General features: G+C 38.2%; 1 protein-coding gene across 2 annotated transcripts; it reads right to left on the bottom strand.

The window, feature by feature from the left end:
- Positions 1 to 204: 204 nt before the first annotated feature.
- FAM149B1 (family with sequence similarity 149 member B1) lies at positions 205 to 14504 on the bottom strand. 2 transcript variants are annotated; one of them, XM_057403371.1, is made up of 15 exons: positions 14385 to 14504; positions 13155 to 13259; positions 12536 to 12668; positions 11428 to 11570; positions 10662 to 10781; positions 9919 to 10089; positions 7990 to 8177; positions 7612 to 7742; positions 6995 to 7048; positions 6422 to 6534; positions 5693 to 5899; positions 3802 to 3928; positions 3363 to 3488; positions 2315 to 2396; positions 205 to 528 (listed from the first exon to the last, which is right to left on the bottom strand). In XM_057403371.1, the coding sequence occupies exons 1-15, from the start codon at positions 14432 to 14434 to the stop codon at positions 446 to 448; spliced, it is 1833 nt and encodes a 610-aa protein (XP_057259354.1). In that variant the 5' UTR covers positions 14435 to 14504; the 3' UTR covers positions 205 to 445. The 2 variants fall into 2 exon arrangements, with proteins under 2 accessions (XP_057259354.1, XP_057259355.1); XM_057403372.1 differs by lacking the exon at positions 14385 to 14504 and adding an exon at positions 14002 to 14283 and having other exon boundaries at positions 10662 to 10704.
- Positions 14505 to 14507: the final 3 nt, after the last annotated feature.

Genomic DNA, 14507 nt, shown 5'->3' with positions numbered 1-14507 from the left:
TTGATAGTGTAATATTGCTTTAAACATAAAAATACAGTTATATAGTTCTAAAAAGTTTAAGTTATTATTGCTGTGGAAGGCCTGATTAATTTTCTGAAAAGCTAACGGAAAAATCAACAGGTTCTGCAGAACCTGCCCATAACAACATGATCCAGTCACAACCCCGTAATGGGAAAACAGCAACGACTGAGAGCATTTGATAGATTTTCTAGGAATTAGGCTTTACTGCCCACCGGAGTGTGATCACCCTTCCACCGGAGTATAACTCTTCTCCTGGTAGAAAATGGAATGTTTAAGTATACCCCTTCTAATCTTTGGCACCTGCTTCTTAGATTTATATAAAAATAACTATTCAAAAGGAAGGGTGTTTGAAAACTCTGTAAACAATGTTGACATTGCTGAGAATGAGAGGTGGTTCATGACTCTGTGGAGATGGATGAATGCTTCATGGCACGTTAGACCCCTGTTTGCTTTTTGTGACTGATCCGCTTCGCCTGTGGGTTTTCACAGACCTATGCAGCTGAAGACCTAATAAACAGAGATCATGTACAACTTTTAAGACCTCCAGAAAGTATTAAAACTAAGTACCAAATACAGCTCTGCTAGCTTAAAACTAACATGCTTTTTATTCTAATACATGGCTATCAACTGCATTATGTGTAACTTGTCTCAAATTTGCACAAGTGATTTGCCTTCCAAAAGGGACAAAGTTTGTGCTTTCATAGTTGCTGCATTGCAGGGAACTACTGTATTCCTTGATATTTCATCCAGTATTTAAATTGTAAAATTCATCTTGCATTCAAAGATACTGTTAATCTGTTGGTTTGATTTCTTTTTTTTGGGGGGGGGGCGGGGGGTGGGGGTGGGAAGAGCAGGTATTTTCTTTCATTTCAGTAGGAACCACTTCTTCCTTGTTTAAAAACAAGTTACTTTAGTGCCTTTGTTAAAGTTATGTTTCTTGTACTACTTATATTAATGGTAATAGGCCACTGTGCTATTAAAAAAGCAGGAAGACTGCTCCTGTCTTCTAATGATGACCCACGTACTTGCTACTTTAACCTTCGCAGCTTACATTAACTTTTGCACCTTCAATTATATCTTGTTAGTATAGTTTTATGTTGGAAATTCTGTCAACATCATAAGGAATCCCAAAACACTGTGATGAAAGGAGTCCAGTGTAACTTGCCTTAACAGACCTCATTTTCAGAAAGTGCATCTAACACTGTGCTCTGTGCCACCCTTTCCAGGTGGAGGTGATGCTTGGCTTTATATTGAAGCTAGCAATGAGTGCTTGAGGCAAACTCAGCTGAGAGCTATCAAGATGGCATTCAGAAAATCTGTTCCAGGGCACAAAGGTAACTTTCTGCTCTACCATGACTTGTGAACAAAATCCTTTTCAACTGACTAGGGTAGCCCTTGCGTGTGCAATAAGAGGTCGAAACCTAAATCTCTGAGGGTAAGCTTCGCTGGTCTACTGTAACACTTGTCTACACACATGCAGCTTAGTACTGTAGCTTCCTGCTATAAAAAAGAAAAAAAAAGTTGTAAAAAAAAAACAAAAACAAAACCCAACCCTGGTTATGACTCTGTAACTACTCCAATGCATATATGAGAACTGTTTTTGAAGCGTATTAACCACAAACAAGATGACTTTGCAGTGAAGGAAGACAAAAAAGATGGAAGAGTTATGCATTACATTCACACCAAAAATGCCTTCCTGCTGCCTTGACACTTTGGTTAATTAAAAATACGTAGTTTCAGGTGAGATTCATTTTAGGTTATGCCAAGTAACTCCATTAAGTTTATCCAATTTTTACAAATTAAACAGTACAAGAAACTCGTGATTTCAGAGTACGCATGTGAATTGTACAGTTACTGGCTTTAAAATATATTTCAAGGTGATCTAAAACAATTTTAAGATCTAGTAGAATACCTTTCAGATACAGTGCAAATAAGTTTCCTTTGGATATAAGACAATTTTTTTCAGTTATACAGTTGAGCAGAAGAAATCCCCTTGACAGAAAGTAGTTGTTGCTAGTTTCTGTTTAAACTGGCAACTCCTGCTTTTACCTTTGACATGAGAGCCACAAGGGCTGATTACATGAAGCTTCCTTAAATGATTTAAAATAGTAGGTGGTAATAAAAGCACACCTGCACCCAAACATATTCTTTGCAACTATAAAACCTGTATAATGGAAAATATATTTAGAACTTTGAAAAGCTTCCTGAACACAGTTACCTATGTAGGAAATGCATCCCTGTCCTAAAAGCCTACTTCTTCCTTGATATTAAATTCTGTGACTGATGAGCATACCTGAACCTATTGATCCTCTGCTTGTCCGAGACTGACTACTGTGATCAATAACAGTGCAAGAACGGCGGCGCTGTGGATCTAGCTGAAAAGAAAGTTCACATTATTTATGTTTGCAGACAAAAATCTTTAAACATCGAGATGATAATGCAGATTCAAACTAATTAAACACATCTAAGATGTGGTAAAGGTCTAAGTAGAGCTTTTACAACTTCAAGAAGAGTTAAATCAACTTTAGGAGTAGAAAATACTCTTTTAAAACACTCGTACTTAGAATGACCACAGTTAAAGGCACGCTCAACATTTCTGGAAATAGTTCTGTTTCACAGTAGACTTCGGAAAGTTTGTTTGCTTGTACCTGCTAAGTCAGGGATATTGAAACTATACACAGAAACTGAACAAGCAGCTATTTAAACTCTACTGTTGAGATGATAGCTTTTAAAGCCTAGACCAAATTCTTTGTTAGAACAAGCTAGCAGCTGTGTTTCAATAAATTAAACCAAGAGAATTTAATACAGAACCAGGCTGGACATTGACAGCACAAAAAACTTGTGCAATAAAGCAGTGTTTCTGAATATAGCTGCAGAAATTAATTCTTCATGTCTATGCAAAACTTTAAAGCATCCTCTCCTACCTCACAGTTCTTAAGCCTTCACAGAAGATGCTAGATTACCAGTGCAGGTGAGAGATTAAATGTTATGCCTAAAGTAATACTTAGCTTTCTGCACAAGCATTGCAAACTTCCATTTTTCAAGGAAAGTTTAGTACCAGCAACTACACATAGATGTAGTTCAGAGCTGGCTATGAGGACTATAGTGCTTTAGCTATCCTGAACAAGTGACTTGCCCTGTTTGTTTCAGAAGTGCCAAGCAATGATGTTTCTGTTAAAGTGAGAGTATCTAATCAAGTGGCAAATCTGATGAACTCCCTGCCACTGATTGCCTATGACCCTTGCTTCTCAATTAATATTTAACTGTCAGAGCACCCTATTAACTGTCAGAGCACCCTATTCAGAAAATTAAGATGATCTGGTATAATTTGCATGCTTTACCAAGAATGTGTTGGTTGTGTTAGGCTTGGATAAATGATCAGGTAAGAGAAGCCGCTCCTGTAGCTGCTGGTGGGTATCTTCTTGTGCTGTTACACTGTGAGCTCGACTTGAATTCCCTCGAGATTTCTGCATTGAAGAACAGTTACAAGTTTTCCTTATTGCAGCAGCACATTTAAAATAATTAGCCTAGAAATTAAAGCTGATTTTCCAAGTCAACCATCTTATATCTAGTTACAGAGAGGAAAAAATTCGGGCATTAACTGGAATTAAAACAGTTGACTCTGGGTGATGCTGATAGTCAAAACTGATAGGACTTTTTGTGCATCATTTCAGTTGCTGTCACAAGGTAACAAATAAACTGGAACTCTTGGGTTTGGTAATTGGATCAGCACTCATTGCAATTTTAGACTACTGAATAATAAATTATTGTGCCTCTTACCGTTTGCCTCTGGGATCCTGCAGTGCTCACATGACCTGCCATACTGGTGGTATTAATAGGTGGTAGGAGATTATTTCGGTTTAGCAGCAGTGGGGAGGGTGAGGTAAGCTGCTCATGTGCAGTCAGACTGAAATGCACCAATAAGAACAGGAAAAAACATACACTTTATGTCTGCCATGGTGTAAACACACAGTATTGTCAGTTTGTTTGGCATTACATAGACAATGTTAAAAGTAAGCAACAATTGCAGAATTTTGCCACAAGATGCTGGTGTTAAGGCTGATTACTGGAGACGTGCGTGAAATTTGGCAGAAACCTTTTTCATCTATTAACAAAAACTTCTAGTTTTCAGAATGTTTAGTATTAAGCATATAGAGAAAGTGAGTCTGAGAATGAATACCCCAGCCGAAATTGGTGTATGTAAAAGCTAGCTGGATAAAATGCATCCAGTGCCTGTTGGAGTGTCCTGTGCAGCTGGTACTGCATAACAAGGGGGGGGGGGGGGGTGTGCGTGTGTATATATATATGTTATCTTCATGTGCAGTTACCACACAATGGTAGAATCTTGTCTGCCTATTCCCAGGCACAGCATTATTTTCTGCTCTTTGTTCTTAACCTTTAGGATGAAGTACTGCTAACTTCAGACTAGCAACTAGAGCTATGCAACAAGCCTATAAAACAACAGTGGCCTGCATTTTAAGCAGAGCAGGTAAAAAAAGCTAGTGCAGAGTATAGCTCTTTCACTTATTACAACCATCATGTAAAACATCTGGGGTAAAATAAGGCTTCCACCTTCTTCATATTTTGTTTATTTGAAGTAATAGGTGCAAGAGGCTTTTGGAAGCATTCTAAAGGAAGCTAAACTAATCTAGTTACATAAAATGTAACATTTATTAAGTTTTGGTCACAGAAGGCATGAAAAGAGAAAGTTTTCTTTTCTAGATAAAACCTCTTCCTAGGAAAGCCTTTTCACCTGAAAGATGTCTGCAAATTATTGTGTGTTTGAGAAGTGCTAGAAATGATCAAGAGGTCTTAGCTCTGTACGTGTTCTGGAGTTGACTGAAGGAAGGATGTCTTGTAAAGAGGCATTAAAAACTAATCAGCATTTTAAAAAATACTTTCCTAGTGCATACATTTAAAAATACATGGTATTAAAGGGGAGATGTTAACAATCATTAGATTGAACAAAGCCTGAGGAAAGGGAACAGAAGCATTAAATACTGGAAGTAGAAACATCAGTTATGAAGGGACAAGGACCAAACCTCGACAGAGTATGTGACAAAAAAAAAAAAAAACACAAACAAACCAGGCTGAATGAGTTTATAGGTAAGCTGAGAAACTAAAAGGAAACTGTTAATTTACAACACACGTGGAATAGAGCATATTAAACCCTGCATTGTTTCCTGATACCCCAAGGTCCCTCTAAATGACATTCACTCAGATCATTATGCCAAACAAAAAGAAGACATTCTAGATGTAACTGAGGATTTACCGAGTTGATTAAAAATCCTTTGGTCAGATAACCTAAAATGGGCACCTTCTTTATACCCACTCTGGACTAGAACAGCAACAGGTAGTTTGAGCTCCAAAAAATACAGACAAAATACAGCTCAAAAACAGGCTATAGAAAAAGAAAGCCAGTGTCAAGAAAGATGGTGGTATTTGCTTGTGCAGTGCGCAAAACTACCTAAATATGTGATTCATTGAATCACAGCTTGTAGCACAATAAATACCAACTTTAGTGCCTTTTCAAGGGAGATTGTGCTTTAATGGGTAGTTAATTCCTTTAATCAAATCATTCATATTCTTTCTATTCAACTGAATGCTTTTAGTATAAACTGGGTTCTCTAGATACGGTAACTTGCAGTGAGAAACTGGTTTTAAAACATACAATTGAGTTCCCCTGAAGACATCATCCACAGACCCTGGGGTCCCAGTACGAGAGTGGCTTGTGTTGATGGGATGCAGGGTACGTGGCGGTGGGTTTCGCCTTCTTGTGGAATGTGACAGGGATGATGTGCTGAGCTCCAATGGACAATTTGGCCACACTCTGTTAGAGAGGATGGAACTGGAACCCAGCTGTTTGTCATCCAGATCCCTAACAAAAGAATTACAGAACCGAAAGAGATATAGTCAACCTGACTGACACCTATAAAGTACTCATTTACATGTGACATTAACAATATTATATGTGGATAGAGATGATGTGTTCAATTTGTGGTTTTTTTATGTAATTTATATAAAGTAATTTACAGCCAAATTAGAAAATAATAGGGGATGGAAAAGATAAAAAAAAGCCTATCTTTTTTTCTTCACTGAACTATGAACTTTCCGATTGAAGATTCTTGGATCTGAGCAAATCTCTATGCCATCTTAATTTCTTTTCAGGGTGTCAGTACCAATGCCACGGCTGTTCACTAAGTGCTAAACCAGCAGCAATCAAACAGAAAACCTGTTCTAGAAATATACTGTTTCATAGAAGACAAATAAGTAAACAACCAAGCAGGAAAGCATTTGAGAATTGCTTTCTCCAGTGTAGACAGTTATCTCTCAATATTTCAGGGTGAATCCCTCTCACCATGGGAGTGCTCCACTTTACAGATAAATTTGTAGTTCTTACAGCGTTTTCTCCATTACAGGCAGATTCCTTTGCTGTAGCTGGATCCCCTGTATTACCATCAGTCCATTTAGATTATGTTGAGAGCCAGTACTTGACCCTTGAGAGAGATTTACCTGAAAATTTAAAAAATAAGGGAGTAAATTACACTTTTCAGAGACATATACACGTATTTATAGATTTTTTGTCCCTGTGTGGACTTTTGGAAGAATGAAATTAATTTCTTCCATGATATCCAGACATACACTCAGTTACATTATTTCCCCGTCTAAGGCATTTTTTCATCCTATTGTTCTTGCAAATGGTAGTGCTTAGAAAATGTATCCTACCATGCTATGTCATACTTAATATTTTCTAACAGAGCTTCTCATTTGCATGGCAGGATCTTCTAACAATGGCTGTAATTCCAAGCTTTATAAAACTAATTTTCAGTGTATGTCGACATTTTTTGTCAAGAACAGACCTGCAAACTCCTTTTGTGGAATACAGACTGATCTGGAAAAACATCAAATTCCGCCCACTGTTAACAATAGCAGACAGAAAATACCAGAGCTTTAATCTCTCCAGCATACATACTTGAGGTGTTTTTCTTCTCTTTTTGCTTTTGCGGCCACATCTGGGTTTTGAGCACTACACATACAGTAAAGGGAACATGAGGAAGAGGCAGAGGGTAGAAATAAAGGAGAAAAGAAATGAGAAGGAAAGAGCTGAATTAAAATGGAATAACAGATAACACTTTGTCACTCACCCCTCTGGGAGCAGATAATCTAAAATAGGTAATATAGTCCAATTTAAGTGTCTGAGTTAAAAAAAGCAACCTGTTTTATAACTGTGGTGGGATTTGCCCTTTATTGCCTTCTGAGTTAAAGCTAGTGAGAATGGGATCTCAATCATGCAATCCTCTATCTCACAGTTTAGATCAAATATTATTAAAATGTAGAAAGAAGTACATCACTAATGAACGGTCAGCACAGTTGTCCAATACATAACCAAGTTTTAAAGAGAAAAGCAGGAACTAAAATATTGCAACTGAGAAATAACAGAATTTAAGTGTTGGAAAGGACAGTCAGAATTCACACAAAATCCAAACTCGTCATGTATTTAAACAATCTCTCAATGTACTTGAATCTGTTTGCTTAGGTAGCACGGTATTGATTCATCCATACACAAAACGGATGGCTAAAAATACTTACCAGATTTGAAGTCACTGAGGGCATTTTAGTTTGTGGCACGGAAGGTAACAACACTGGCAGAGGATCAAATTGTAAAGCACTTCCAGCATCTGCTCTGATTGTTTCTACTGCTACGATATTTTTCTCATCATCTGTGCAAAGCAATAGAGAATTCATGTCAATGCAGACTGGCATTGCTGGTTGTGGACTGTGCTATTTTTGTGAAGAGAGTCCTCTCAGATGGTAAGCTCTGTTAAATATTTTGAAGGCATGTCTCACACTGTTAGAAGAATACACCACGTACACCCCCGAAGAGATTATTCCCAAATAAATCTCTCTCATTACATTCTTGCAAAATTGAAAACTGAAATCCCCTTCTGGATCTTCAGTTTAACCTACCAGAGGCTGACCCTTCCCAGTGTCTGCAGATTAATTCTTCCATGCAGCTTATGACTTCACTCCACACATCATCAAACACAAATGTAAGCACAGAATCCTTCATACAAGCATATGGAGAAATAGGAGGAAATCCCAGTTTGTGTCTACCAGAGGACAGTCCCTTTCTCCTCTCATGCAACTCCTCCTCCCTGTAGAAACATAAGCATTACCTGTACCATAAACATATTTTCTTTGTCATATGTTGTTGCATTTATTTAATAGGATCAGATAATGCTGCATTTCTGTTCCATTTTCTCCTAACCTGAAACAGGTGAAGGCAGCTGGCCAAACAGCTTGAAGACAAGCTGTTAACAATTTGAAATACAATTTGAAATTCCAGGAGAAGTTTTGTATTTATCACACAGTATTATTTTCTGAAAGCAGTATCAAATAACAGCGTAATAGTGAAAGAAGCAAGCTTCCGTACATCAGGCACTTGAACTTTCGTTTCTTCCAGAATCTACTGCTGATCTAAATAAGAAATGACAGGGACAATCACCTCATTACAGCACCCCTTCTTTTCCCCACACAGTATCACTATAAATGATATTCATGAATAATAAATTAGTTACCAAGGCAAAGTTCCATTTAAAAATAATTATCAAAAATTTAGATGTAAATATTTTCAGATGTATAGATAAAATGTAAATATATCTAAATATATTTATATAAAAATAGAAATATAAAATTAAGTATTTATAAAAAAAAAGCATCAATAGTTCAAGTGATATCTGTTCATTTGTCAGGCTTCATTCATTTTTAGACAATTACATGTAATCAATAGAGGGAAGAAAAAACATAATACACAGCAGCAAGTGGCCTTTGCTGTGCTCTTCCACAATGCAAGAGGTATTCTGAAGTGTGAAACCTGGAAGACAACTGCACAAAAAAGCTTATGTTCATCAGCCAAAAGAAACCTTATAGAAGAGAGAAAATACTGATGTGAGTATATTCGTTACGGCTTTCTTGTATGTTCCCTAAATTAGTATTTACCATCCAAAAACTACAAGGCGGGGGGGGGGAACCCAAAAAAACTAAGGAGATGCCTCTAGAAAAAGCTGTAATACTTCCACTGTTGTTTCACAGAGACAGCAATATTGTTTGCCTCAGCAGTGTCCCTCTGGCCTGGTCAAAGCATGCCACCTACCAACCTGAATCTCATGGTCCATGCAGTTAAGTGGCTTTCTTTTTAAAACCAGTTAAGTAGTTGGCAACTTACAGTACCACCCAGAGTCCTTACCCAGGCCATATGTTCATATTGTTGGGTTGAATGAAGGGCAAAAAGAATCTTCTTTATACTAACTTTAATCCTTTCTTCTTAAGATAAAAATAGTGATTTTTTTTTTCTTGGCAAGCATCAAATCCACTCCCAATTCTTAATTTACCACTTAAAATCTGGAAAGGTACAATTCCACCCAAATTCCAGTACAAAATCAAAGTAGCACACTGCTAGTGCGTAACAAACAGCAATGAATTTGACTTAGTATAAAAAATAAATGCCATTTAAATAAGTTTTATTAAATATGCACATAGAGAGCAGGCTATTAGTTATGATGGAAGGAACTATTTAAACCAGGCACAAAAATGGCTAGTACAAAAACCTACCCCAAAAAAATCTGAAAAATAATTTATCAAAATAAATTGTTCTAGGATTGGGAGCATTTCCAGTGCCCAAGCATCCTACCTCAGGCCTTTGAAAGTTCTTTAGGGAAAAGATATAAAGAAATAAATTCATCAAATTTATCAGCTATCAATTTATCAAAAAAGAAATTATCAACATCAAAACCAAATATATGTTATATATATTTTGTTAATATATATTGTTTATATATTAACTGCAGGAATTCCAGGATACTGATACTAGCTACTATCTTAATATTCAATACCTACACATCTCTGTGGTCAAATGCTAAATATTCCTCCATTACGCCTTCAGAGACAATTACTCCATCTTCACCTTCTTCACTCTCTGGAGAACACAAGGTCGGAGACTTGGAACGGTCAGCCTTTTTGTGAATGGGAGTAACAGAAAGAGGTACCTTCTTGCCAAAAACACTAAATCTGAACAAGTGACAGTTTTCAGAAAGCAGAAATTAAAACAAGTTGTTATTCCATTTCAAATAGCAGCATTTTGTGAACTGAGAGACAACATGGTAGTTAAGGCTGAGCAGTATTGAGGCCAACAAATTATGTATTAAAGGAAAAACTTTGGCCTGAATATTTTTAATTCTTGCCAAGAACCTTAAATCTTCAGGGAAAAAAAAAAAAAATCAAAAAAAAAAAAAATCAAAGCTAATTAAAAATCATCCTAAAACACTAAATGATAAAAGTACCACTAAACTAGTGCTTTGTGGTGTTTAAGTTCTATACAAATTTAATAGATGATAACAATAAAACCAGCTACAATACATACATATTCTTAAGAAGTCAGTAGCAGCAAAGGTATTTCTATTTACTGTCCACTTTACTGTAGTTAGCAACAAGCAGTCTTGCTATTTTGAATGCTGTGTTCAAAACTCAGCCTAACAGAAAGGAGTTAGGGTTCACATTTTAAGAAGCTTGCCACTGCAGTCTACTGAGAACAAAATTACCTTCCCACCTTGGTACAGTCTGGGTTAACCACTGGTACTTACTCATGAGAATCTTTTTCTGGTGGTGAACTTACATCTGAGGAACCTGAACTGACAGAAGGTAAACTTGAATACCATCTGTACCCTTCATCTGTGGGGATCACAGTCTGCTTCCCCACAACTCTGCCATGGCAAAAGCAAAGGATAAACACATCAGAAAACACTGACAGTATGATTATTGAAGAGTGTGAGAAAACATAGCAGCAAATCCTAAGAATTCTATGTAGTTTTCTTTATGACAGTTGAAAGTGGTTTCAGTTGTTTTTCTAGTACAGATTGCTTTGAGTCAGGTAAATACATTAGGAAAGTGCTGCTTGGTTTTTTATGCTCTGCTAATTGGAAGACTTTTGAATGTGTATGAAACTGTTCAAGTTCATGTAGCCAAGATTTAAAATGTAAGTTTCTAGACAGCCATAAGTACCGCTGAACTAGGGCAGAAGGATTTTTATATTATTTTAAGCACATGGCTTTCAGCTCAACCATACATCTTTTCTGAGAGAATTTGGCTATGTTAAGGCCAAGTCAGTTGCAAATAGCAAAAATCCTCTAGGAAGGAACCAAATGCGAGATAGCAGGATGTTTATTAATGAGAATGGCAGGCAGACTACCAAAGTGATCTTTTTATCTCTAGTTATAAGTAGTTAATTCTAGTTATACTATAATACTACAGAATTATATAAAACCACCCTGTTACTAATGCTGTTTTAAAAGCAACTGCTTCCATCGCTACCTATAACTGTGATGGTACTAGCATTAGTCTATACAATACCTGAGATGAGGAAAGTTGGATGTCCACTGCTGGCATTCTTCCCGCAGTTCCTCAACCTGCTCATTTTCTTTCTGCTCATAGAGAAGCTCATCAATTTGTCTGAGCATCTGTTCAACTTGCTGTGTGGCAGCTTTATCAAATTCCTAGAAAAGAAAGTTATCCAATAAATACCTACTGAATAGCATTCAGAGGGGAATTTTAAATAGATTTTTTTTATGTAATTGAAAAAGGCAATTAATTGTTTAAAGTTTAGTAGGACTTTAACCAGTTCTATTTTTTTTTCACAGAAAGACATTAACTTTAAATAATTTCTCTCCAGTGATAATGCAGACTGCTGTTAAGACTGATGTTTACACATAAAGCTTTCATTGACACTACAGATTAGCTATTAAAACATTTTAAAATATCTGTACTGTTATATTAAAAAAATAGCAATTTACAGAAAAGAAATCAGAACAGGAAGTATAAAATTCATCGACATTTTAATGTAATGGAAAATCTGTTGCTTGCCATGTCCACAGACAACAGCAAAGCAGAAACCAGTGCAGGATGGTGTGTTACACTGTGCAACTGATGGATATTCGGGACCTCTGTTACATGTTCTAGAAAATGGGGTCAGTTCTTGGGTAATTTAAAATCTAAACAGTTCCATCTAACCTCACAGAAAGCAATGGCATGCTTTGTTTGGGCAGACAGAGAATAAAATAAATATTTCTAGATTAAAATGTTTTATGGTCTTACTGTATTTTGAGAAACATACAAGTATGCAGAAGTTTGATAAACTCACACCAAGTGCCTGAAAGTCATCCATTCATGTCTGGGATTCCACAACAGCAGCATTTATTATGTTGTACAGATAAACTTATGCTTTACATGATCTGCATTTTCAAAATGCTAGATGAAAATGCAGAATATTAATTGAGAAACATGAGCCTGGTATGTTTTAATCTGAGAGAAAGGAATAATGGGGAAGAGGTAAAGATGTTCTTTTATGATTTAGGGAGAGATCCAATCCTCATTTTTATCCTGCAGTGTATTTGCAATGGTATTTCAAATGTCTTTCTACTCAGTGTGCTAGATTTGGCTTGAATGATTATATTCTACTCACATCATAGCCCCAAGAGAAGGCTGAGCTGTCTTCGGTAGAGGCGTCAGCATAACCCTGAATAGCAGACCATGAATTCCCACGATCAGCTGGAGTAACAGAAGGATAATCCGATTCCTTCTGGGTTTCAGACTCCCTGAAATGAATATATTGAGTCAAGATAAAAAAAAAAAAAGAAAAGAAAACACCCAAGAATACACAATGACAAACTTTTCTCTCCATACAACAGAAAACATATCAGAATAGATCTTGGCAATGCTAAGAGTTTTCATAGGGTAAATATTTACTTCAGAGGCATTTAAGCAGAACCTACAGTACACAAGTAATTGTAACAACTGTAACTACTAATAATCCCAATGACACAGGAAATCTCGACGTCAAGCAAAGCACAGATTTTCCAAAAATTATCTCAGTTAAGCAGCAGACTATTTCCAGTCTTTGTTCTGCAGCAGTCAGAAATTATTTTATCGTTTCTCCTCATTTCTGCCTTAAAATTAGATGACCCAAGCCATTTGCGAGATGGGAACAGAACACAGCTACATGCTTTCTATTACTGCCAAAATAGGTGCCTGCTCTTCCCATTGTCTCCAGACAAAGATTCATTTTATGTTATGATGAGTACCTTGAGGTCTTGCCATGGTTTTCAGCCCTGGGTGTGGCTGGGTGCACCTCAGCTCCTGGTTCTGGCAGTGGGTGATGCCGCAAGGTGTGTTTTGGAAGTCCCTGTCTAAATAAGACAAGAAGTGGAACTTGACATTACTTACAGCAACAAATATCTACGGAGGTCCCACAGTGGTTTTCTGTTTGTTTTTTTCCCTGCTTTTAAGGAATGCACTAATTTGCATAACAGAGCTCATTTATTAATATCAGGCTAATCTTTGTTACCAAAGCTTTAGAATTAATGTATCAAAACTAACTCTAGGCTAAACATGGAGTTAAAGGGTTTTGCTTAAAAATCAGTGTCTTCATTTATTCTTAAAATGTTGAGAATTGGTCTACAGTTCTCTAAAAGCAGATACAATCTCATTATGCCTGTAGGTGACTTACAATCAAACAGAACAAGAGCAGCCACCAAACCATGCACAGGCAAGCCAGGAGAAATAGTATTTGCCTTTTTTTGTTTGTTTTCCAGTTTATATGCTCAGGAAAGAACGATGAGAAAAGTCACAATAGTTGGAGGCAGAGAAGTATCAATGCAGGAGCAAAAGTCTTGTCCCAGGTATCAGCTCAAAAAGCCTTAGGTAAAGAAGCTGCCTCTCCTGTCATTTCTCTGCTGTTCAGAAAAGACGACTGAATTAAGCATAGTAGTAGCGAATTACCGAACTGTTGTCTTTGTTTAAACCTCTCGCTCCCCCCCCCCCCCCCCCCCCCCCCCCCCAAAACCCAAACCCCAAACCGCCTACGCTCCCGTGAACTCTTGGGTCAAAAAAAGAGAGGACAAGACCAACGATTTAATCGCGTTTTCTCACACTTATGTTTTCGAAGCGACGAGTACGCTCACTGGCCAGGATCGGTGTGCGCACGTTACCGTGGCTGTCCCCCACGCCCGGCACCTCTAGAGGCAGCACCGCCGGCAGCTGCCTCGGTACCGCCACCGCACCGCGGTAACGGCACCGGGTCCCTGCAACTCCGCGTTAAACTCGGCCCACCCAGGCGTTACCGGCAAGCTGCGCCGGCAACGACACGCGGTAACCGGGGCCTCGACCTGGCACAGGGCCCGGCTCTCGGGCTGAAGGGCAGTGCGAGGCGGGCAGGCCCGAGCACGGCACCAGGCGGGAGCGGGACCTGGCTGGGGCAGCGGGGGCAGGGACAGCGGGCGGTAGCGGGACAGGAGGAGGCAGCAGCGACTCACATTTCCAGAGCGCCGGGAGGCACCGGCTTCCGGGCGTATCGCGAGATCATCCTCAGCTCCTCCGCGACGCCGCCGGCCACCGCCGGCCCGCAGCCGCCATGGCCGCACCACGCCCCTGGGGAG

This window comes from Pezoporus wallicus, unplaced genomic scaffold (assembly GCF_028554395.1).
Source record: "Pezoporus wallicus isolate ANWC-B61680 ecotype Strahan unplaced genomic scaffold, APGP_CSIRO_Pwel_v1 contig_4264, whole genome shotgun sequence".
In the NCBI taxonomy this organism is placed as follows: Eukaryota; Metazoa; Chordata; class Aves; order Psittaciformes; family Psittacidae; genus Pezoporus; species Pezoporus wallicus.
Note: the sequence above shows the minus strand (reverse complement) of the source record. Positions and strands in the feature narration are given on the sequence as shown.

Coding starts and splice junctions, on each gene's coding strand:
- FAM149B1 (XM_057403371.1), bottom strand. CDS start 14,434: ATGATCTCGCGATACGCCCGGAAGCCGGTGCCTCCCGGCGCTCTGGAA. Junction 10,782..11,427: donor TCCAACTTTCCTCATCTCAG/GTATTGTATAGA, acceptor TTGCCATGGCAG/AGTTGTGGGGAAGCAGACTG. Junction 7,049..7,611: donor CCTCAGTGACTTCAAATCTG/GTAAGTATTTTT, acceptor CTGTATGTGTAG/TGCTCAAAACCCAGATGTGG.